Source organism: Leopardus geoffroyi, chromosome C3 (assembly GCF_018350155.1).
Source record: "Leopardus geoffroyi isolate Oge1 chromosome C3, O.geoffroyi_Oge1_pat1.0, whole genome shotgun sequence".
Taxonomy (NCBI): Eukaryota; Metazoa; Chordata; class Mammalia; order Carnivora; family Felidae; genus Leopardus; species Leopardus geoffroyi.
The window spans coordinates 57021741-57048793 of record NC_059338.1 but is presented as its reverse complement, the minus strand read 5'-3'; the positions used below and the strand labels follow the sequence as shown (position 1 = coordinate 57048793).

Genomic DNA, 27053 nt, shown 5'->3' with positions numbered 1-27053 from the left:
GCCAAGATACGTCATAAAAATTTATCAAGCTGTTGTGGAAATACACCAGGAATACAGTTATTTTTTTCTTCATTTTTGAAATACTTCTTTTCACAAAAAGGGTACCCTGATAGCCTTGCTCTGAGACTTGAGTTTGTCTTGTATTTAAAGGTACACATGCTTTTTTATTTTCTTCTCAGCTCCTGACATGATCTTAAGCACTCAGTTTCCATAAAAACTACATGTCATGAAAGACTTATGGTTTGATTTTAAATGGAATGTGCCATCCTTTTTGAAGTCCTACATCATTTTGTTTACTACTTAACCATAGAAACATTGTGAAGCCTCACCCAGCCTATTATCAGAGCCTGTTCACTATCAGAAAAACTCTTTGTAACTGGCTTCCGTCACACCTTGTATCTGATTAACACACTATAGGATAACATAGAGCTACATAGATCTGCTTTGTGTTCTAACACAGCTGATGGAAAACAGATTTTCCTTTCTCCTTTAATGTGACAGCCCCCTAATTGAGAATGTAATATGGTTTATTTAATACACTTCTTCATACTAAATTAAAGCAGATCTAGAGTAATTTAGTTGCTCATTAAGGTTAAGGTAATAGTTGCTAAACAGATGCCTTTTATATCGTAGAAAATACTTACCCCAATGATATGTATAGGATAAGTAAATATAGATATACACATAATTAAACACATACATAACAGAACTGTTGACTTTTAGGCACATACTACCTACTTGTCAACAGTACTATCCCAAGTTTGTCCTTTAGTCTTGACTATGAATGACATTTTCTAACCAGACCTCAAATATAATGCTTTCTTTGACCTCTGTTTAAAGTGCTGGGGAGGCTCATCTGTGCAATATCATTTCAAATATCATGTTCAGTCAGGCCACAAAGTTAAAGATAGAACTAAATGAAATTTATTTAATTAAGACATCATGATTTTTATCTTTTGTACTATGCTTGGGTTCTTTTGAATCCAGTATTGCCAATCAAAAGAAAACCACACACAATAAAGCAACAACATGCATAAAGCTAGCAAGAAATACATATACATTCATATACATACGATCACATTCATATCATACATATATATACTCTATATTCTAACGAGCTAGAAGAACATCCTAAATTTATGCCTTTCAGGTTTATACAATATAAAAATGAACTCCAAAAAAGGGCTAACCAAACTTATCTCTCTAAACCCAATTTAATTATACAGAATTGAGAAATAAAAAAATCTCACTTACAAATCCGAGCCAATGAAAACTGGTACCAAAACTATAAAAGAAGCAAGAACCAACTCCACCTGTTCTGGAAAGAACACCTCAGTAGTTTTCTGTCAACTACTCACTTAAAAATTCTCTGCTCTGTGCCCATACTCAACCTGTAAGTCAATTAAAACTGACTGCTGTCTACCCATTTTACCCAATCCCCACCCATTCCCTGCTTTTGAAAGCCTGCCCTGAAATAACCTGAGTTCTAACCCGGTTCTAATCTAATCCTATGAAATCTAATCCTAATCTAATCCTATGAAAGTTTCTCCAACTGTCCATTCCAAGATGTCATAAGACATCTTTTTAAACTGCTTTCCCTTGCTGGCAAGATTAATAAACTTCTGTAGGACACAGGCTGGCCTGGCAATTTTTGTGGGGACCATACCAATTGATGTCTTAGAGTTTGTATGTAAACCTACAATGGTTTATCTCATTTTAAAACACCAGTCTTATTAAATATAATTTTGACTATCCAGGAATAAAGACAGCACCTAATTTTTCAAGTTTAAAATACCAAAACTAGATATTAATTCCAGGTTACTAAAATATACACAATTTGCCCATGATCACGGACTTACTAAAAGAGAAAGGAATGTCCTTCAAAATCTCAGTGACCAAACTTGTGTTAGTATCAGATCACAGGGGCCTGTGGCTGGTCAGAAAGACAACAGACATTAATCCTTTACCAGAGAACCTAGGGACATCCCTTTTCCCATAAACACCTTGTAGATACAATGTACCATTAGTGCAGAACATCTTTTGATAGGGCCATAGAGTAGTACCGCTCCTGGAAGGCAAGTTCACCTCTGGATGACAGTACCCTGTATTCTCTAGAGTCTAGGATGTAAACTTTTGTATTCTAGGGACTTTGTGTTGCTGAGTTTTATATTCCCAGTGCCTTAGTGTTTTGACACAGTACGTCCTTAATAAACATGTATTAAATGTTTTACAACCCAATAATGTCAGGGGAGGGATTTTTTTTTTTACCAACTGGGAAAGAATTCCTGAGGTCCTCAAATGCTTCACGCAAAGTTGAGGAAGTACTTAAGGATAAAAATCTAATTGGGGTTTTAGAAGCTCTCTATGTGTAGAGGGTTCTGTTCTTCCCTTCAGGATTCCCAAGGCTTGGAAGAGAAGAGACAACAATCAACTGCCATATATCCCCTTGGAAAACGAAGCTAGGCTCCTCTCCTCGTGTCCCTACTCACTGCAGCTACTCCAATCCCTGCCTCCCAAAGCTACCCGTAAGGCCTAGTCAGACAGGTGACAACTTGCTCGTGAGGCCATAGAGACCACATCACCAACCATATAACCCTCCAGGTACAAAGAGTACTACCACCCCACATCTGTTTTAAGTTGCCAATTGAGGGATTAGGCCCAAATTCATTAAACAAATCATCACTAACGTAACATTTCCATAATTTGGGGGACAAGTTCTTTACGGCAGAAGGCATATTTCCCCAAGCACCACAAGGTATCGAATTTTTCTTAACTATTCCATGTTGTTCTGAGTAAAAATGAAGTTTGTTTTCTTAAAGATAAATTGCCTTAAACTACAAATATTCTCATTCTTTTTCTTTTCTTTCTCTCTCTCTCTTTTTTTTTTTTTTTTTGATTTATTATTGTTCTAGAACACAGCCATGCTGAGAACACTAGGATATCAAAGCCTAGTGGTGAAAAGAATCTTAAGAGATCATCCACTCCCATTCTAGGCAGGTTTCTAACTATTTCAGAAAGTTGGTTATGTAGTTATTACTAATGCTTACTGGATGGAGGCTTCACATTCTCCCTTGGCAGCTTATTTCTAGTGTTTCATCATCTTTGCTGTGTCTAATCAAAGTTTCTCCTGTTTTGAATTAAGCCAATTTCCTCTTGTTTTACTCTTGAAAAAGATTCAGGACAAGCAAATAGCACCCTGAGTCATGATCAGTAATAGAGTCTGAGCTCAAAGAACCGGACTGGCAGCTATGTCTCAAGTGAACCTGAGAAGCTGTCATTTTACTGATGCATTAAAAAAGCCCACTCCTCAAATTTCTCCCAAATAAGGAGGCCTAGACAGGTAGGAGTGTCACTCTGGTCTGAGGTTAGCCAATAAATTGAGTCCAAATTAAAATAAGTTACTGCAGATTCAGAACGTGGGTAATTTAACAGATAAGGCACTTCTACACTAGAAGAGGCAGATTCCTGTTTACCACACTGTCCTAATCAAGGCCTTTTGGTTAATTACCCTATTTAGAATTGCTGTGACATGGAGCTTTAAAATGCCAAATTCAGCCATTTTGTAGAATAATCTTAAAATATAAATAGTAATATTAATATATCTGGCCAAAATACATACTCCAAATAATTTTCCACAGTTAAAATCCAAACAGTGAACAGATTATTTTCCAATACCATTTAAAATATTTAAATGGACAGAAAATAACATAGATAATTAACTGTACCAAGGAAAGAAAATGTTGGTCCCTGAATTTAATCAACATATAAACTTCTCGGGGCACCTGGGCAGCTCAGTCAGTTAGGTATCCAACTCCTGATTTTGGCTCAGGCCATGATCTTATGGTTTGTTGAGTTTGACACCCGCATCGGGTTCTGTGCTGACAGCTGGAGCCTGTTTGGGATTCTCGGTCTCCCTCTCTCTCTGCTCCTCCCCCACATGTATGTGCACGCACACGTACACTTGCTTTCTCTCAAAAATAAACACACAAAAAAATTAACTTCTCAACTAGGTCTGAGTTTTGGTCTAGTTTGAACAAAACAGAGAGTGACCATCATGTAGTAGATGCTTCATATGTATTTTCTCTAACCCTAACGATAACTCACTAATCCTCAAAAGTGTCATTGTAAACTGAATCTTCAAAAAGTTATAAAATGTCTGAGATTATTCAGTAAGTGAAAGAACTAGAATTAGTTGTATTCTAGATGCAATACTCTATTAGACCAAGTTGTCACATCATAGAGGCCAAAGTTGAAGATCAGAACCCTTACCCAACTGAGAAGGGGAGAAAAAGTTCTGAGAAATGGTGCAGTTCCTTACTATCAAGCCAAAACTGAACCAGGGCCTGGACACTTATACATGTATAGTGGCAGAAACGTAAGGAAACATTCTTCCAGCAGGATGCGGGGTGTTTCTAGCCCTTTTATCATCTATATTAGACTACTTCTTTTCTTGTAAGAAACTCAGCTGTGAATATGATGAAGTTGGGTAGCAGAGCAGGACTTTTAAATCATATAATTCACACACAAATATCTTTAAATATTCTGTTTAATAAGTTTATTATTTCTAAATATCTTTTTAGACTAAAGTTTCCCAATGTGTGAAATGAAACAGTCCAAAATTACTTGGCATCATATCAAGTACGTACTTTGTTAAATCTCGTGTAGAGAGTCATAGAGTGATTAGGTGAACCTTCAGAATACTTATTCAAATTTTTGTTATACTAAGTCAAGTGATCAGACGGCATCTTAGGGAGCCATATATAGGTAGCTGATATATCAGCAGTTTCATTTTATTGATTGTTCTTCTTTAGAGGCCTTACCAACAAGGTTCTTTATGAATATAATAACCTAAAATAATTTTCTTTGTGATTTTACATTTTTAACTCTGACTAGGATTTATAAGTTCCCTTAAGGACAGTAAGATCAACAAAGTAAAATGAAGATTAAAAATGTTCACTGGATTTAGAAAAATGAAGGCTAGGTGACTTTAGTGAGCACCATATCAGTGCAGCAAAGGAGGCAGAAGCTAGAATTCATATAGGTTGAAAGGTGGATGAGGGGAACTGAAGAAATGAAGGAAGTAATATGTAGACAGTTTTTTCAAAACATTGGTTCTAGAGAGAAAGAGAGAGCTAGGACAGCCATCTAGAATAGAAAAGAAAGGTAGACACAGGGTGGGGAAAATTCCCGTTTAAGATGAGAGACTTTACACGGAATTCTATTCCTGAAATCATTATGTATTAATATATTAACTAACTTGGATTTAAATTTAAAAAAAAAGATGAGAGATTTCAGCCCAGAGTTTAGAAATTATTGGGAATAAATGTTTTTATATTCATATTTTATACTAAATTTTTTAATAATGAGACTGAGCTGGCATTTTGGAACTATCACAAATTTACTTTCTGTACCAAACATATCTAAACATTACTGCCTTCCATCTACTTTTCTCAAATAAGACAATTTTAAAAGTATGCTAAAGGCATTCTCTAACAAACTGACATCTCTTTCCCTTCTTCATTGCTTAAGGTAAGATAATCACAAATAGAACTTGATGAAGTTTTTTCTTACACTACCTGCTTTATACACAACACTAAATTTAGTGATCTACTAGAAAATAGTATATGAGCCATGAAATTATTCCCTAGGAAGATAAATATTCTCTATTCATAAACCCTGTCACCAGGGGTCTACATGTATGAAACATCTTACTGGAATAAGTATTTAATATGCAAAGTTTCCTTATTTTAATTTAGAGATCAAAGCTAAAAATGTCAACATACTCATTTAGTTTTAAGCCAGTAATGATATACTCAGTCCAATCTGAAAAATAGATGACATCAAATAAGATGAATTTTGAAATAAAATCCAGGAAATTAGCAAGGAAGTACCTGATAGTGACTGTCTGATTTCATAATGAAATCACTAGCATAAATGCCAACTTAGAGGACTTCTACTAAAGTTGTTAGCTGATTCTTTAAAATGTTATTCTAAGGCGGGCCAGGGTGGCTCAGTCGGTTAAGCGTGCGACTATTGATTTTGGCTCAAGCCATGATCTCAAGGTTCATGAGACAGCCCTGCATTGGTCTCTGCGCTGACAGCCTGGAGCCTGCTTGAGCCTGCTTGGGATTCTCTTCCCCACCCCTCCCAGCTCCCTGCTTCCATGTGTTCTCTCTCTCTCTCTCTCAAAACAAACAAACAAACAAACAAACAAACAAACATTAAAAATGTTATTCTGATCATTTAAAAAGCTTAAGTTAAACTTTGAAAACTACTGAATAGGGTATATTCAAGAAACTTCTTACTGAGTGAGCCAAAATAGAAGGTATAAATCCAGTTCAAAGAAGGAAGCACTTTGTGTATGCCACAGGTGAAAAACATTTAAAGTAATCTAGTGTATGGCACATCCCAGGTGCAAGGCCCAAGTCCAGGCAGAAGACTAGGTGGTCAGCAGGAGCATGACTTCTGAAAAAATCTGTACAGAGAGCAAGTTTCTAATCCAGGACTCAGATCACCCTTCTGATTATATTCCTTCCGTTATACATCCTTTCAAAACTTCTAAGGTCATGAATAACATGATTTTTGTATGTTTCATCATTCCAAAGCAACTGGCAAAACAAGTGTATGCATATGACAAAAATCAAAGCACTGAAAAAATAATTGATATAACATTTGTCTTATTAAAAAAGTTTAATGGTCAAACTGCAAAACTGACTATTAAATTCTGGTAGAAATTCTCATCAAACCCCTGCTCCAATGTAATAACTTCTCTGAAAAACAAATGATTCTGAGAGACATGTAGACCTCTTCAAGGAGCCTAAAGGCTGAAAGCCTTTAATCATTTTTTAATGATTAAAATATGAATTTAATATCACTGTATTTTCAGAGACTCATCAAAATACAAATTTGCATTTATATTAAATGCCAAATTCTAAAAAGATGTACAGAGTTTTCTTTTCTACCAAATAAAGACTATTATTACACTTTGCATAAGAAGAAAAATTACTTACCGCTATAATATCTAAAGTATTATCACAGACCTTTCGGATTTCATTATTTTTATCATGCATCAGATCTATGAGATACGCTGGAGCCTCTGAATAAAAGTGGTTAAAGATGCAAATTGTGTTTGAGATTGAGCCTATTCAAGGATATTAGAAACATCTCACATTTCTCTAAATTCAAATTGCCCCGGGAAATCTAACTTCAAGTTTTAAAATTGAGTCATCAATAAAAGCTGACCATAAACATTTAACATTTCATTTAATTAACAGAAATAAGAAAGAAAAAAAACACTAAATAAAAAAGGGTAAGGAAAACAGAACCAGTAAGTCTCAGAAAGTACAAGGCCATCTTTTTGAAAATAACTGAAATTATTTTTAAGGCCATCTTTTTGAAAATATCTTCATGAAAATAACTGAAGAGGGAGCTCCAGAGCCACACAGCTATCTGTTAAGCTTTCCTGAGAGAGCTGGCCCACCTAAAAGTTCCAGTGAATTAATTTCACATAAAAATAGCAACAGAAAAGAATCACAGTCAAATTTTGTAGATGATTATGAGAAAAATATAACATTTTCACATAAAAGATGAAAGGTGTAACCCAATACTTCAAAAAGAAACAAAAGAATGTAAGAAAATAGAATATATGTATAGGAACAATATATATCAAAGTTAGAGAACTCAAAGAAATGAAATAATTCAGGAAAGAACCAAAAATAAAGATAAAAATAATTCCAGATATATAAGAACTAAATTTATAGTAACACATGAGTAAATAAAAACAGATAAAACTCCGAGAGGAATGGGAGCTAAAAAGGAAGAAAACTTTTAAAATTTAAAAACAAATAAGAGAAAATATTAGAAAATGACTAATTATTTAAAAGATAGGCAAAGAAGATCCAACATAATAGAAATTCCAAAGAAGACAATAAAAGCTTTTAATAAAAGAGAACAAATACTAAAAACTAAAATTCAAGAAAATTTTCCTGAAATTAGGGGAAAAAAAGACAAAACTATATACTGAAAGATCACATATGATACTTAGAGAAATCAAGCAAGGATGATGAATACCAACTCAAATTCTAATAAAGCTATTTGGCTTTAAAAATACAGAAATGCTCCTCTGGTCTTATTGGCCAAAATATCAAGTCATTTATAAGGGAAAAAAGAGTAAATTGTCATCAGACACTGACAGCTATCAATAATTAGCAGACTACAGACGGCACACTGTCATCAATTCAGGCAAGAAGACAGCGGAAAATTACCTCTTAATTGTGGAGAAAAATCATTGGCAATCTAAAACTCCATATTCTGCTAAATGATTATTAAAGAGAACATGCTAGTTATTTTCAGATATATTTTATTATTCATAGATACTCATTTAGCAGTATAAGAGAACGTAATTATGAAAGGAAACTCAGAGAGATAGAGAAATGGAATTCAAGAAAAAAAATAGCAAACAGGGAATAGGTCAACATATTCTAAGTCTTGAATAAGTACTAGTTTTTAAAAGGCAATAGTTAAAATAATAATTCAGTTTCAAATGTTAGAAAAATGTTACAAAAATGAGGTGAATTATTACACTATCACATACCATGGAAGATGCAAGTGGGGACGTTAGACTTACAAGTAGAAGAATACAGTCCTTTAAAACTGGAGAGAATACATGTTGAAATTGGGTTTAACTCCTACAAATAAGTAGGGGGAAACAGAGGAAAAACAGAAAACTCAAATTAACAGAGAAACCCCAAAGAATCCAAAAAAGGCAGTGAAGAAAAACTTCTTGATCTCCAATATTTACAGCCGATCTTTGTTAAAATTGTATTTGAAACAGAAGCCGGACGTTTCCTCCAAGAAACTCTAGCACACATGTACACAAGCAAATGACATTCTTTGCAGCACTGATTACAATGCCGAAAAAAATTTTATCAAGTTTCACAGCAATTGCAAAGACAGAGGTTAACCCTCATCTTCTACTCATTGGTGCTACTTACTATTTTTCTTAAGGGGAAAAGAGGATACATTTAAAATGTAGAAAAAAATACAGAATAATACATTCTCAGAGAGAATCTAAAAGGACCAAGTCAAATTTGACTTATTTTCCCATGCTGCCATTGTTGGGATTGTATGAAAATTATTACAATAGCATTGGTTCTCAATTTCAGATTCTCAATTTCTATGCATTGTGCAGAGAGCTATTTCTGATATCCCAAACATTTTAATATAAATCATATGTTGACCTAATATAAGTCTATACCAGCCTTCTTAAACATCAAGTTTCTTTCATTCTGTTTAAAATTATATCAAATAATGTTGATCATTAATCTAAATTTAAAAACGGGAAAAGGAAATAATTAATAAATCTTCACTTAAAAATTTAAGTATAGTCAAAATCACGATAAAGTACTTAAAATTATAGTGAAATATTTTAATAGTTCCTAATTATGTGACAAAAGACAACAAGACATATTTAGATATCATTGACATCAACAAAAATCCCGGCTTTTGGACACCAAAACACTGGGCAAAAGCACTCTAGCAATCTTTACAATCTCAAGGCATGGATGAAAGCATTGGATCTAAGTAGTATTCCTTGATGCTTTTGTAAAAATTTTAAATCAGCAGATCTTTTCTGTCCCATTCCTTCCATTTTCAACATGTTATATTCGTCAGAATAACTATTTAAAAAGTACTCACTTCAGATTCAATGGCTTCACAGAAATTGAACTTGGGAGAAAATAAAGTTACACTGACAAGAAAAATCAAATGGAAATGGTCTTAATACTGTGAACTTTGACAATAAGGTACTGAGAGTACATTTTAAATAGATAGACTAGGGTAGAGACACTCACTATGCACTAGCACTTGGTAGGTACCATAAATACTTAATTCCTTAGTCTTCAAAAAAACCCTATGGCGTGACATGTAAACAAAGGTCTCCTTCAAAGAAGTTACCTTAGGAAAGCTATGCTTTCACTTTCATATTTTCTAACATGTGTTTCTTATAGTGTCTTCTGTAGTTACAGAAATATTCTATTATAGAATATCATTTCAGATTCGCTCAACCCAGAAAAGCATATTAAGGTTTCCAAGAAGACCCTGTAGCAAGAAAACCTGTTTAATTCAGTGTTTTCCAAATTCATTTATCACAGAACCTTTTTTCATGAAGCAACTATTAATACAAAAAAAAAAAAAAATCCCTGGAACACCACTGGGGAGAAGGAATTTATTCTAATGTTAATACTGCTCAAAAGAGTGTATCTAGAATTTATTTTCCTGAGTCAGTTTATAAGCCACATTTAAAAAATATTACTTATGACTGGGGCGCCTGGGTGGCGCAGTCGGTTAGGCGTCCGACTTCGGCCAGGTCACGATCTTGCGGTCCGTGAGTTCGAGCCCCGCGCCGGGCTCTGGGCTGATGGCTCAGAGCCTGGAGCCTGTTTCCGATTCTGTGTCTCCCTCTCTCTCTGCCCCTCCCCTGTTCATGCTCTGTCTCTCTCTGTCCCCAAAATAAATAAACGTTGAAAAAAAAAAATTACTTATGATAAAGGAAGCTCTCTCTAGTTAAGGCAAAACAGTGTTTGCATTATTGATAGCCCATATTGAAATCAACATTTCTGAGTTTAGACTTGTTACTCAGACTTGACTCTCAGAGACTCCAGTAATTAATCTCAAAAACAAGGCAATTTTCTCCAAAGATGATACTTAAAGCATGTGTCATTGACTTTGAATGTAAGATCAGAGGACTTTAAAATGATGTTTTGAGCGATGGCCCATCATCATGCAAAAGAAAAAAAAAAGTCTTCCAATGTATTAATTTTAAAATTAATTAATTTTAGACACATGTGTTCAGTGACCTAAGTACTACCCACATGCTAGGTGCTATGTTAAATTTTGAGTATAGATAAAGATGAGGAAAACAAAAGCTTGTCCTCTAGCTTGAAGAGCTCAAAACCTTTGGTAAAGACAGGCATATAAATATACAATTTAAAGTTCTTTACTGGAGGTGAAAATAAATTACTCCTACTGGGAAGGAAGGAGGCTTAACTGGATTAGAAAGGCTTAACTTTAAAGATGGCTTATAAATCTACCTTTAATGAGCTGGAGATTATTAGGTAAAGAAAGAGAGAAATGCATTTGAGGTTGATAAGGCACACGAAGAGGCAAGAAGATGGGTCCTATCTGATAAATGATGAAAAATTTGGGTGTGCTAAGAGAAAATTGTGCACTGTAGAGTTAAAGGGGGAACTCTAGAAAAACAGATTAAGGTTATCCTAAGTTTAGATTTTTCACATGGGTAAATAAGTATTTTACTAGAGGAGTTCAAAAGTAGTTTTTTTTTGGGGGGGGGTACACAAACATGCAAATGACCACAATAACACACACACACACACACATACACACAGACACACACACTCACACACATGCACACACACACACAGAGATGCAGCTTAGATATCACTTCTGCTGCCAGCATTATATGACATCCCCAGACTCGGTTCTATATATATCCTTGGATATACATATTCTTTCCTGCCCAATGCATATACCTTTATGACATTGCTACACTGGGTTATAATTTAATATTTCTTATTTACTTGTCTGTCTCCCCAATTAGACTATAAACTCTTTGAGTACAGGGACTGACTTTTTTATAAATCTAGCACTTAAAACACTATCTGTTAATGATTAGAACTTGGCAGATGTCTGCATTATGAATGTCCAATTATGTGTCATAAAAGAGGTAGCAGACACAAAATGCTCAGCTACGAGACTGATGGATGGTACTGCCATTATCCACTGTGAACACAGAAGGAGGATACAGGGGAGGATGTTGGCATTATCAAGTACCCTTTTCAATGCAATAATGATAAACTCTCACTTATTGAGTATCTCTGTGTGTTGGAAATAATTACAGGCACTTTAAATCCATCAGTACTTATAACAATCATACAAGGCAGGAGATGTTCCCATCATTTTTATCAGATTATGGTCATTTTATAGATGCAAGATTTTATACTCAAGGGAGGTTAAATAACATATCCAAGGTCCTGCAGCTTGTAAGTGGCAAAGGTAACTTAGAATTCGGGTTCTTTGATTGTAATACATGTAACAGCTCTTTCAACAGGTGGAAGACATCCAGATGGCAGTTAGAAACAAATGCCTGGGACTCAAGAAAGAGAATTTGAAGATACTAAATACTTAGCATATAGTTGGTAGCTGAAGCCATGGGAATAGATTTGTAGAGTGAACACGTTAAGATTGAAAGAGTACTATGAATAGTACCAGGAACATCTGGTAGTTAAATTATGTTAACAGAGAAGAAAGTTCTGATATGTTTGTTAAGTTCTTAGGAATCACAGCCCAATAAGTTAATAAAATCGCTTGTGCTGTTCTACCTGTACGCTGACTTGGGGTCAAGAGCTTCCATGAAAAATAGCTTGCCCTCTGAAATTATTTTGGGGCTTGGTATTTCCCACATCATTTGAACATCTGCTAGGAAAAAATATGTAAAGATGCATCTTTTCTGAATATGTGAAATGTCATTATCTGTCGTAAACATTAAAAGGATACGTGTTTCCTTGATTATGACATCTCTTGTGGCTTGGTGAAAAACCATCTGGTAGAAGACATAAATTATCTGACACACAAATTCATCATCTTCTTGTTGGGCTGAAAGGAAGCAGAAAACGTCAAATAAGAGAATTCTATAGTTCTATACAAAAGTGAAATACATCGATTGGAATAGTGGAGAATGAGAAAACTAAAAGGGACAGGAGACAAGTAAAGGGTAATCAATTTAAGTTATTTATAATATATGGGTGGCATATATCATTTATATCTTTATTTAGATATTTTTCTAAATTCCATGATGATGATCAGGAAATTTTATAACACATTTTCAGAAGTTTTAGTAAATTTGGTTAAACTACATAGGTAAAATTACTTTGAAATAAAAAGAGAAAACTAAGATTTTGTAAAAAAGAAATTATATCTGCTCTGAGTTTACATCAGACTACTTGAGATGGTCTCAAAAGATCAGGCTGGACTTAGGAAGCACTGAAGGACAAGACTGGTGTAAGAACACAGTACCAGTGTTTCTCTGTAATTAATTCTCACCAGATTTTGCCTCCAGGTATAAATACCTTGATTAAATTAACTTCTATGGCCCTAATGTGAAATGGCGACACTTAACAACACTTGTTTTTTTGTCCATCGTAAGAATTTTTTAAATAATTCTAATTTATGAAATAAACCTGGTTCTATATTTTGTCTGTATAATGTTGACTCCTCATGAGAAAAACAGTTCTTAAAAAAAAAAATCACACCTTCTAAATTCTAAGGTTTTGGTAGAAAAACTTACAAAAATTTTTTCTAATGTTTATTTATTTTTGAGGGGGAAAGGGAGACAGAGTGTGAGCGGGGAAGGGGCAGAGAGAGAGAGGGAGACACAGAACTTGAAGCAGGCTCTGGGCTCCGAGCTGTCAGCACAGAGCCCGACGCAGGGCTCGAACTCACAAACTGTGAGATCATGACCTGAGGCTAAGTCGGATGCTTAACCGACTGAGCCACCCAGGCACCCCAAGAGGTATTATTCTTGAATAATGTTAACAACATTAAATTTTACTTATTGTCATAAGTTATTTTAGTTTTAATGTAACTGATTATATAAATAGTAAAAGGAATGTTGCATATCATAAGCTAATTAATGTTTAATATTATATAAAGAATAGTTTAATAGGTTAGCTGATACCCACTGATTAATATATAATGGCAAAAGCAAATACTTATAGAAATCTAATTTTTAGGTACTGGTTATGAAATTTCATTTATTAATAGTTTTGTATCAACTCCTGGCATTTGTTCAATGATACCTGTTAGACACAGATTTACAGGTCAACAGAGCATTAGCTATTTGTGTAGAATAAAGTGCGGGACCCTTAAAGTCCAATCTGTTCCAAAGGATTTCCCTCACTAAGTTGCCAATGAGAAAAAATTCACTCAATACTCACCATGGTAAGTGTAGTCACCACCTGACATCATAAATTATTATAGTATTATTGACTATATTCCTGGAAATCCATGTATTTCTTAAAAAGAGAAGCATATAGCCTCTGTTCATGATAACTTCATGGCAGAGAACATTAAGACACAGTAAGACACTGTGAGCTGGCTCTGTCAGCTTGCCTTGTACATGTCTCAGCTCCCTCAATCATAATCAAGGGGGGAACAGCAATTCAAGAAAACCAGTCATTTTGTTTCAGATTTCTCCAGCTCATCACAAAATCTTCATTCTCACTCTGCCAACTACATTGTCTTCATTTACACCTCCCAACCACCTAGTCTCTCTTTTAATTGTTTCTCATTTGGAAAACTCCTGGCTGGGAGAAGGGTGCACCAAAGTAAATATGTGTGTGTGTGTGTATATATACACACACACACACACACACATACATATACACACACATACATATGTATATATACACACACACACACACACACACACACACAACATGTAGGAACACTTCAAAATATGGAGGTATTATCTCTAGATGATCTATTAAATGCATTATGTTAAAGAATTTATAAATCAAACTTAAAAATTCAAAAGAGAGAAATGGGCAAAAGACTTAAATAGGTATTTAACTTTATTAGCCATAACTAACTGGCCAATAAACACAAACAGGTACTCAATTATTAGTCATTAGGGAAATGCAAATTAAAACCACCACTCTGAAGGCTACAATTAAACAGACTGATATTGCCCAGACATGGAGGTGATGCAGAACAACTGGAACTTTTGCACATTGCTGGTGGGACTGAAAACTGACTCAACTACTTTGAAAAACAGATTGGCATTATTTACTCAAGCTAAACTTATATAGACTCTATGACCTAACAATTCTACTCCTAGTCATATGTCCAAAAGGAATGAATACATATATTCATCAAATGAAAAGTTTAAGAATGTTCATAGAAGCAATATTTATAATAGCCCTTCTCCTATCAAAAAAAAAACCCCCAAAAGCCACCCTATCGTTTGCCAATAGTAGAAAGGATAAACAGTCGTATATTTGCAGAGCAATGAGAAGAAACACACTTCTTAACACAACATAGATGAATCTCACTTTATAACGTATGACCAAAAAACCCTGGATTCTACTTACATAAAGCTCAGCACCAGGCAAAAGTAATCTACATGTGACAAAAGAAAGGATAGACACCAGTTTGGAGAGGGTGATAATGACTGGGAAATGGCAGAAGAGGGACTTCTAGGGTGATGGTGATATTTTATTTCCTCATGTGAGTGGAAGTAACATGGGTGTGCTCATTTTGAAAATTCATTGAGCTATATTTTTGTATTTTTCTTGTTATACTTCAAAAAAATCTATGAAAAATAATACAAAATGCAGATTTATTATACCTGGCAGGAAGGCCTGAGATTAGAAAGTTATTTCAGGCTTCCCATACCTTCCAAAATCCCTACCTTAAAGCCCTAACCTAAATGTGACTCTAATTTGGAGACAGGTCTATAAGGAAGTAATTAAGGTTAAATGAGGTCATAAGGGTGGAGTCCTGATCCCACAGGATTAGTATCCCTTAAGAAGAGATACCAGAGCACTGTGCGTGTGCTCTCTTACTAGCTCACACTCTCTGCCCTGTGAGGATGTGAAGACACACCAAGAAGGTGGCCTTCTGGAAGTCAGGAAGAAAGGCCTCACCAGGAACCAAATTGGCTGATACTTTGATCCTGGACTTCCCAGCCTCCAGAACTATGAGAAAATAAATTTATTTGTTTAGGCAATCCAGTCTATGGTATTTTGTTATGGAAGCCTGAGTAGACTAACACAGAGTCCTAGAGAACTTGACGCTAATAGAATAATATTAGATTCAGTTAGATTTTGTATGCAGTGTGGAAAACAATGAACCCTGGCCCCTTAAAAGCAATATGAAGTTAAGGGAAAAATTCCATCTAGGCCTCATTGCCCAATTCTGTAACCATAGCCACTGTGGCTAATTGAATTAAAATTAAATACAAAATTCAAGTTCTCAGTCCCAATAGCCACATCTCAAGTACTCAACAGCCACATGTGTTGGACAGTGCAAACAGAGAACATTTCCTTCACCACGGAACGTTTAGAGGACAACATTGGACCTAGAAGGGAATAGGATGCTTCCAAATGAATCTTCCTGATTAGAAATCAAGACATTAAAAAAAGATAGGAGATCCAATTCAATCAACACAAAGCTCAACAGAAGGACAGAATATTAGTATTTCATGATTGCAGATCTTTTATATTTAAAAATGTAAATAGCCTGTTCATATATTAACAAAAGTAAATTGAAACAAATTATAATTTACCATTTAGCAATTCAATGAGTGCAGGGATTATCCCAGATTTGGCTAGCAATGCAGCACAAGAGTCATCCATAGATACAGTTCCAATCATTATAACCACTTCTAAAACAAGGTCATCTTCTGCAGCACCTAATAAAGTCAAACCACAGAAAGTTTTCATTGAAATGTCTTGATCCAAATCCATTTATACTGCCAAAACTTCAATGTACAGAGAATATACTGTAAGCTATTAAATCAGTTCTTATGAATCCTTAACCTGCTTGTAACTTTGCCCTTTCTTCCCATTTCTATGCTCAATGAAGAAGATAGTTCATAATAGTAAGGGAGGGCAGCACTGAAGTGATAACACCTCTCTGAAAATGTAAACAAATGACAGTGTAAATACAGAAAAGCGAAGAGTCATTTGAATGGCTCAAAGAACTTTGTGTGTTCACAGGTATGCATGCATGCAAAGAGGATATGGTATTTGGTAATTTTTAAAAGGCAGGATAAAAAAATAAGCAGGGTAGGGAAAGGAAACCAATATTAAGATAACACGTTTTTAGGAAAAAGAGTACATACATCTAACAGGAGACCTAGTGATCACCTTTCTGGGAGGAAGAAACTAGAACTAGAGCTGAAAGTTCAGGTGTGGGAAGAAAACACATTACCTAGTATAATAATGGTCACAAAATACTGCTCTAGCAGTTGCTCTCAGCCGCAACAGAAAGAAATAGAAATAACTTAATGATTACGCAAAATGGAAATACTTAGCACAGACCTGGTTTTAGTTTATCCTTGAGGTATGGGACCAACTTGTACTCCTTAAGAACCAATTCCCAGTCTAAGTCTGGAATGGTCAAATTTGCAAGAGTTCCCAGACATTCAATCACAAACTCCTCTTCCTCATCATTAGAGATCTGGGCTGCAAGGTCCCCAACATAATCCTAAATAAAACAGAATTTTAATACAAATTTAAAATATGATTTCTGCAGAAGAACCAATCTAATAATGTAATCCACAGGAAGAAAAAGTAAGTATCAAATGTGATTCTCTTAATAATCTTGAGCCAAATTGCTATAGGAATCATTGGTTTAAAGTTTATTATGTATTTTTTTAGTTACCTCTATACCCAAAGTGGGGCTCAAACTCACAACCCTGAGATCAAGAGTTGCATACTCTTCCAACTGGGCCAGCCAGGTGCCTCAGGAGTCACTTGTTTAAAAGGCAAGACAAGTAGAGTGAGGACAGAAGTGTTAGGGGTTGGGATCATAAAGTGAAAACAACTCTAAAATTGAGCATGGGATTTCTGGAAGCTAAACTTACAAGAAAGTTTATAACAAAAGAACCAACTTGGGTCACGAGTTAATATTGATAAGAGCTCAGTAAGAGTTTTATTTCCAAATGTAGGACTTTAAAGCTTCAATTCTCAGGCTGTTTTAATAGAAAGAAAGAAACTATACTCACAATAAATAAATTTTTAGTTGGTCCATCATGCTGGGAAATGTTCCTAATCATTTTCATCAGCAATGGATCCTTAAACTTCAGAGCCCTCTTCATGAGCATCTTTAGCCCATTTCCTGCAAAAAACCAGAAAACTCCTCCAATAGAATTAAGGTTCATTTAAGTTTAATAAAATTTGTTTAGTTTACAGTTCTCAAAAAACCCCCAATTTACATACAGTAAAATGCCTGAATCTTAAGTGTACAATAGATTAATTGTGATTAAATGTGTGCCCCTGGGTAATTCATACCCATATCAAGATACAGACATTTCCATTCATTCCAGAAAGTGTCCCTTCTCAATTTTCGTCCCCAAATGTAATCACTTTACTTCTCCTTTTCCTCTTCCTCCTATTTTCCTTCTCTTTCTTCTTTTTAAAAAAAAATTTTTTTAAATGTTTTTATTTATTTTTGAGACAGAGAGAGACAGAGTATGAGCAGGGGTGGGGCAGAGAGAGGGAGACATAGAATCTGAAGCAGGCTCCAGGCTCTGAGCTGTCAGCACAGAGCTTGATGCGGGGCTCAAACTCACGGACCGTGAGATCATGACCTGAGCCAAGTCGGACACTTAACCGACTGAGCCACCCAGGCGCCCCTTCTCTTTCTTCTTTTAAACATAGATTAATTTTACCTGCTGTAGAATTTCATATACATGGTATCACACAGTATGTGCTCTTCTGTGTATGGAATATGCACCACAAATTTTAAAAATGTAAATACTTTTTGAAATGTATCCTAAGAACATGAAAATCGAAATATGAAGTTTCAGAGAAAGAAAAACTACTGCAACATGGTTTGTTTCAGAAAAGAAGTGGCAACAAACTGAATATCCAAAATAGCTGATTAAATTATAGAAAATCCTTTAAAGGATTATTTTGCCACTATTGGCAATTATTTTATATAAAATACCTAATCGCATGGAATGAGATTCAAGATATAACTTAAAAAAATGTCACCATATATAGATACAAAAACCAAATTTTATCTTAAAAATCTGCAGAAGCATTGTACCAAAATTTTACCTATGATTATCTCTGGATAGTGGAAGAAGAGATTTTAATTTTTCCTATTTGCTCATTTGTCCCTTAAAAAAACAAAAAACAGAAAACAAATATGTATACTTTCCAAATAAGAAAAAAACTATTGAGCAGATTCTGAAATATCATAATGCATGACAAGCTATTTTACAAAGGTATTATAGAAACAAATATCTGATACATTTTTATTGTTATTATCTTACACTGTAACAGATTGTTTTGCAAATAAAAAGTTTTGTTTCATCTAGAAATGTTTTTAAAAATGAAATTTAATTAAGGGTAACTAAACCCTGGTTTATAAAATATTACTAAAGGTAAGTATTTCTACTCATGATATAAGAGTATTTGTTCTGAATCTATCTGACCTTTAAAGATTAAAGCTATAATTTTTAAAACTACTTAAAAATAGGATTTACACAGCTACTGTAATTCTTAATTCCTTGTTTCTTTTCCAGAATTTGCCAGTTGCCATATGATTAAAGGTTATCTATGAAGCTCAAAGGCACTAACCTTCACAGATAAGCTGTACATTCCTTTTGTTAGCAGCAAGATTAATGCAGAAAGAAATGAGTTCCAAGTCAATTCGTTCATCTGAACATTCAAACAGCATCTTCATTAACTAGCAAAAAGCACATGGAATATTTTATTCAAAAAAACACACAAAAAAGCATCAAAAACACCAGATGTATTTTATTACAATGTATTATCTTAGATTCTGTGATGGGAATAATATAATACATTTCAACATATAAGTGGTAAGCTCTCACTATGGACTACTGAATGAATAAATGGTTGATGAACTACTAGATGTTCGGTATTAAATGTAAACTACTGAGTACAATGGAAAATACAGGAGGAATAGTAGATACAGCCTTTGCATTTAAGGAATTTAAAATATTATGTAGAAGTAGAGCATTCTGAGCAAAAAAAAAAAAAAAAAAAATAGCTTGTGCAAAGGATACAAGGTAAGAAAGAAGAAAAGAAGGCAAGCATGGTTGGGAGTGAGTGAAATAGTGTTCAGATATAAGAAGGTAAAAGCCAAATCATGCAGGGTCTTGAAGTACATGTTAAAGATTTGGGCCTTCATTGTAAAGATAATAGGAAGCCATTAAAGGCTTCTAAGTAAGTAAAATGGCAGGTTAAGATCTGTGTTTCAAAAAGATCTGGCCAGTGTGGAAAACAGACTGAAACAGAGTGAGAAAATGTAGGAAAACCATCTAGGAGCCTAGAGGAAAAGTCCAGGTAGGATGATGACTCTCGGACTACATGGGGCCATGGGGATGGAGATAAAAGGATGGATTAAAGCTGTATTTAGGAACGAGAATCAAAATGGGATTTAATAACTGACTAGATGTTGGGGTTAAGGGAGAGGAAGGGTTAAAGATGACTCCCAGGTTTCTGCACTGAGCACCAACATGGACAGTGGTGTCCACATTTACCAAACAGGAGAAACTAGAGTAGGAAGACTTTAAAGGGAAGACAGTCATTTTGGTTTTAGATGTGTTGAGTTTAATAAGCTGCCAATGTGATAGTGTGATACAGATATTCAGTAGAAGTTATAAATGCAACCCTGAGTTTATAAGAAATGTTTGCACCGGAGATTTAGGAATTGTTACATATGGTTGATTACTGAAGCTCCATGCTGGATCCAATCATATGGGCATGGGTATAAAATGAGAAAAGAACTCTACTTAATGATAAAAGAAAGAGAAGGTGGGTCTGAAAGGCAACAGACAGAAAAGCAGAAATCTAGGAAAAGGTAGGCTACCTATGCCATCTATCTGTAATCCAGATTTGTCATGATGAAAGATGGTTGCTATAATAAAGGAGAAATGAACTTTATGCTATAGTTTTTAGAGGCTAGTCTTCTATGACTGGTAAATCAGCAGATTAACTGAGTGTATACTATGTAAAGACATTTTTCTCTAAGTCAAATGGCTAAGACATAGGAAAGTCAGTCCTAAAATTTGTTACCTAAGAATTTCTTATGTTTTGCCTCAGGGCACTACAATACAATACCTTTTTAGATCAACATGCCCTTGTGAATCCAACACAGCACTGTATATACAGGAAGTGAATAATAGCTATTTGTTGACTGGTTAGACCCTCTTCTGTTAAATCTTGTTTTAATTATTCTCTTTGTAAATTTCAGATAACTTAAGTTTCAAAAAGGATGTATGGTCAACATACAAAAATCAACTGTATTCCTATGTGCTAGCAGTGAACAACTGGAAACCAAAATTAACACAGATCCACTTACAACTGCTCCAAAAAATTATACCTAAGTAAGTACAATTCTAACAAAACTATACTTATATATATGCTGAAAACTACAAAACACTGTAACAGGTGAGTAGTTAGCAATATATCATGCCTTTTTCCAGAGGGCAGCTCTTTAACCACAAATGTTGCTACTAATGGAATCTTTAGATAAGGAATCATTAACACTTAATAATATTATAGAACAAAAAAATTCTATGGCAAAACTAAAATAAGCTTAATCTATTGGATATACATTTAATAGATTTTGCTACCTATCTATATGTTAATTGCCAATTAAAAGTACAAATCAATAAAAATGTATGTGATAATCCTCGAATTAGTATGTTTTTCATACTCTAATTAAAAATTTACTATAGATTTCTTCCAAATTTTTACTGATGTAAGAAACTTCTTTATAATAACAAAAATCTGTTACAAAAGCAAATGATCTGTTGCTATTTACTTGAAATTGACCTTGTAGTATGAAAATTGCCCTTGCAAATGGGGTTAGAGGTGATCTATTAGAAGCTGAGGGGTTTTGTTTGCTTTTGGTAATTTCTATGTTAAATCCTGTGGTGAAGTAATCAGGGGCTAGATTTTTAAAAAATAATGCACAGTTTGAAATCTTATCCAACTACCCCCCCCCCAAAATCAAGAGAAATTAGGACTAAATGTGAATGAAATGTATGATGATATAGAATTAGTTTTTCATAATAGGAAAGAGAAACACTTCAATTTTAATTAAAGCATTCACATTTTAAAATAATAGTTTCCTTCAAACTCCATGGGCAACATTATGTCTCTAATTTGATTGCTACCCCTGGCACTTCAAAAGTAAGTGTAATTGCTGACAACTAGGAAATATTAAAACTAGATTTGCTCTGTTTTAACTATGTCCATTGTCATCTTTTACTAATTTAACAGGAAAGCACTAAAAGGCCTTCAGCCTGTGCAATGAAGAGGCAATAGTGCTCAATCAGACAGGTCCCATATTGAGTATCAGATACCAAAGACTCAAGACTGAAATCACTGTGTCTAGACTCTCTGGCACCTGACTTCACTTATTTACCAGTGACCAGAGGCCAACCCCCACAGCTCTCTGAATTCACATACACCTCTACTACCCCCATCCCCCCACCCAAACATCTTTGAATGATTATGGCAGAACTTTGCATGCCTCAGGAATCTCTTCTGACTGGCTACTCCCTAACTGTGCTGTTTGAAGTGATGCTCTGGTTTCTGAACTTCAGCAGATAATGGCAGGCAGGAGCAAAGGGGGCTGTCAGAAAGGACGTTTACCAGCATTCAGCTAAAAAGAAGCATGTAGATCAAAGAGGGGCCAAATAGGACAACTGTGGTAGAAAACATGTGGATCGCTATGAAGATTCTTACACACTGTTCCAGGGTAAAATATTAAATAACGCCATGACATCATTACCTAAACATGCACTTTGATTGGCCATTCTAATACCAATAAATACTTTTATAAGCATCTGGATGGCATTTACACCTATTTAAACAAAACATGCATCTTAGAGGTCTAAATAACAATGAACTGTTAATGTGTACTTTTAACTATTATTAGAATACAACTATTAACTCCTGGTTATCCCCAAGAATGCTTACCTGAACCAATTCACCCACTGAGACCATTAAGATCATCTATAAAGCCAGACTAGCCCTGGACCCCAAATTTTGCAGAATGGTGACATAATAGGGAAAAAAATTACAATATATTGGGTAATTAGAGGCACTAAAGTACAAAAGAAGAAAAGCAATATAATACTGGGAGAGATTATGAGGCATATTGAACATATAAGCACCTACTCTGAGTATTAAATAATTTACAAAAAGTCTAATTACAGGTTTATCTTATAAAATGCATATAAGGCAGTATTTAAAATGGACAGTGAATGGATCCAAAATAATGTGAATGATTTGATATTTTACTAAGAGTACCGTATTTTTGTATAGTCTTTTATGGTTTATAAAGCTCCTTTACACAAATATCTAATGTAATTAAAGAACAAGACCATATTCCACCTTTTTTTTTTTTGTCATTAAAATGAATATGGGTGACTAATGAACCACTGTTTTCCTTCTTTCAAAGTTATTTTAGGCTTTTCATTTATAATGCTTGACATTCTTCTTTTTTTTTTTTTTTTTTTAAGAGAGCGCAGGGGAGAGGGGCAGAGGGGGAATGGGAGGAGGAGGGAGGGAGAGAGAGAGAGAAAGAGTGAGAGAAAGAGAGAGAGAGAGAGAGAGAGAGAGAGAGAGAGAGAGAGAGAATGAATCTCAAGCAGGCTCCACGCTCAGCACAGGGCCCGACACAGGGCTCGATCCCATGACCCTGGAATCATAACCTGAGCCAAAATCAAGAGTCAGATGCTCAACTGACTGGGCCACCCAGGCGCTCCTTGACAGTCTTTACTAAACAAATATTAATGTGCATAATTTCAAAGTTAACCAAGTATTACATTAATTCTAAGATCCAAACATTAGATATAGCTTTATTTAATAAGTACAATCAGCTGCTGTCACAAAGTTTTTTTCTTTTGTTTTGTTTTGTTTTAAGGATTTTATTTTTAAGTAATCTCCACATCCACCATGGGGCTCAAACTCACAACCCAGAGATCAAGAATCACACACCCTACCCACTGAGCCAGCCAGGCGCCCCAGCCAGTAGTTTAAAGCTTTGCTATATTTAAAAACATTACTCTGAGCAGCCTCTACCTCTGAAAGGAGTATCTTTTTAATTTAGGAAGGAAGCTTGGAAATTGCAATTTAATCCCAGACTTGCTTTCCACAATTCTGTTATTCGATAATGCATGTCGCACTGGGTGGCAATCAAGCCATGTCAACTTTTCCATAACTATTTCAAAATTGAGCCTTATAAGTATAAGTCATTGGCTGGATAGCATGTTAGGACCAAATATATGTGAGAGTGCCATTTGGTTTCTCAAAATATGGCTTCATACTAAAGAGCTTCAGGATGTTTATGATGTAATTTGGTAACATCACCTCACCGTTCCTATAAGGGTTGAATTTTATTAAAAATTAAAAAATACTGACTACTAAATAGGTTTTGGAAGGTTTTGTTTAAGAAATATAGTTCATAAATGTTCTGAAATGTTCTGAAAACCCCACTGCAGAAACGTTTGAGTTAAAAATCATTAGTCAAGAAAACATGCATGAATATTGTTCTTGAAAAGGTATGGGAGAATTTTCTACATACAAAGTTTTCAAGTGCAGTGATAATATTTTTCAGAAATGACCTAAAGAGGCTCTTACTTTCAATTCTTTATTTAAAATAAAGTTTTATGTCTTATGGTTGAGATTATATATTCTAAAAGAGGATAACTCCAATTTGAAGACTCACCAAGAGTAAGTTTTCCATCCCTTTTTATTTTACATTTATTTCTTTTTTATTTAATGTTTTTTTCTTTAAGTCTAATCTGGATAAAAACAGTCAATCTAGGCAAGAATACTATTCTTCTTTGGCTGCTTTCCAATTCATATCCTGTAGTCAATGAAGTTCTGACACTGAATGCGTTGGAAAAGGAACACCCTTTGAAACTGCAAAGCAGAAACCCTTGGAACATATGGAGTGAGACTGTAGTAAATCACCTGTAATCTCTCTTTGACATGGCTACTCTTTTATTGAAAACTTGTTTGACAAAGAATTTGATTACACTTTGCACTGGCTACACTTCTGACATATGTTATCTCTATAAGAAGCCTTGCCTTGTTAGATAAGATATGCTCTATATTCTTTGAAGAATGTCTATTTCCTATAAACATAATTAGTTTATCCTCTTGATATAAAAGGCTAAGAAATTACCCTTAAGAGTTTATCAGTTTTTTAATTGCATGTAGATAAAGTGTTAAAATTCTGGAATAGCAAATTCAATTTTAGAACTATCTCACTAATTTGGGATGAATGAAAAGATTGTCAGTAAGAATAAAAAGAGAAATTATGGCTGATTTTTTTACTATACATTAATTAATTCTCAAGTAATATACATTTAATAACTTATATCAGCTTAATGGGGAATTGCCTAGCAGGAGTCTTAAGAGGAAATACTTTTCTAAGTGTGACTTACTATTCATACTCTTCTGAAGTGTTGGGTTTTTGTTTTTTTGTTTTGTATATAGATTTAATCTTTATTTATTTTTGAGAGAGAGAGAGAGAGCATGAGCAGGGAAGGGGGAGGGAGGGAGGAAGGGAGGAAGGGAGAGAGAGAGAAAGAGAGAGAGAGAGAGAGAGAGAGACACACACACAGAATCCGAAGCAGGCTCTGGGGTCTGAGCTGTTAGCACAGAGCCCAATGCGGGGCTCAAACTCACAAAACTGTGAGATCATGACCTGAGCCGAAGTCGAATGCTTAACTGACTGAGCCACCCAGGTGCCCCCTAAAGTGTTTTTTAAAGTGTTATTTTTATTGTTTGCCATACACCCTGCAAGTTTGCTTTTTCTATTTTAGGAAACCATTTTATAAAAAATAATGTAATATTTAAAACTGGCCCAACCAGTGTTCCAATCATCAGATATTCAAATTACTGGAGCTCAGTTTAATAAAGATTGATGGCAAAATAGTGATTCTGTGAATGTATATTCCCTAAGAGCAAAATATGTATAATATGTATAGAATCTCTATCCTTATAACATAGTCCATGTAAAAAAAAAAAAATCACTGAACTACTTCAAGATAAAAAGGCCTAACATATGAAATATATCAAGCAACTGAGTCATAGCAAAATCTTTCTTAAAGATAAAAGAATTTTGATAAATCATTTAAAATCACTGAACATAAACCAAATGAGCAGGCAAAGTTAGGAAACACTAGCAATATGACAAAGAATTAAAATAGTTCTTTCATATTTGGATCTCATTTATTAATACTAAAAATATTAACGTGCCAATGGAAAAATTGGCAAAGGACATGAATAAATAATTTGTAATTTTTTTCTACACACACACACACACACACACACACACACACACACACACACACATTACTCAGCCATAAAAAAGAATGAAATCTTGCCATTTGCAACAACATGGATAGAGCCAGAGAGTATAATGCTAAGTAAGAGCAGTCAGAGAAAGACAAATATTATATGATTTCACTCATATGTGAAATTTAAGAAACAAATGTGCAAAGGAAAAACAAAAGAGACAGAGAGACTCTTAATTATAGAGAACTGATGGTTACTAGAGGGAAGGTGGGTGGGTGGATGGGTGAAATAGGTGATAGGGATTAAGGAGTGCACTTGTGATGAGCACTGGGTGTATATGGAAGTACTGAATTACTACTGTATATCTGAAACCAATAAAACACTTTATATTAACTATACTGGAATTAAAATAAAATTTAAAAAAAGGAAAAAAGTGACATGCTAGTTGGAAATACAAACTTGCCTTCTTAGAAGAAAATATGTCAAATACACAAGTGTTTGTACCTTTTGACTTAGTAATTCTACTTTTAGGAACTTAAACTAAAGAAAAACACAGGGATGTGGATAAGCATTTATATACCATGATATTTATTCCACCTTATTTCATCTGTTTACCTAAGTTTACTTACATCTGTTTTTATGTGATAAACTGGAAAAAACACACAATTTAACAATAATTAAATAATGATACATTTAATTTAACAGACTGATGATACATTTAACAGAATATCATATAACTATGAGAAATAATTTTTTTTTTTCAACGTTTATTTATTTTTGGGACAGAGAGAGACAGAGCATGAACGGGGGAGGGGCAGAGAGAGAGGGAGACACAGAATCGGAAACAGGCTCCAGGCTCTGAGCCATCAGCCCAGAGCCTGACGCGGGGCTCGAGCTCACGGACCGCGAGATCGTGACCTGGCTGAAGTCGGACGCTTAACCGACTGCGCCACC

The 27053-nt window shown here is 34.7% G+C and overlaps 1 protein-coding gene across 2 annotated transcripts in view; it reads right to left on the bottom strand.

Moving 5' to 3' along the window:
- Positions 1-27053, bottom strand: part of KIFAP3 (kinesin associated protein 3) — a 174113-nt gene that overhangs the window by 43052 nt on the left and 104008 nt on the right. For both annotated transcript variants that reach the window (XM_045452967.1, XM_045452968.1), the window contains 6 exons: positions 19389-19497; positions 17807-17919; positions 17121-17286; positions 16364-16489; positions 12574-12672; positions 7011-7096 (listed from right to left, as the gene is read on the bottom strand). In XM_045452967.1, coding sequence (XP_045308923.1) covers positions 7011-7096; positions 12574-12672; positions 16364-16489; positions 17121-17286; positions 17807-17919; positions 19389-19497 — 699 coding nt within the window. The remainder of the gene's footprint in view (positions 1-7010; positions 7097-12573; positions 12673-16363; positions 16490-17120; positions 17287-17806; positions 17920-19388; positions 19498-27053) is intronic.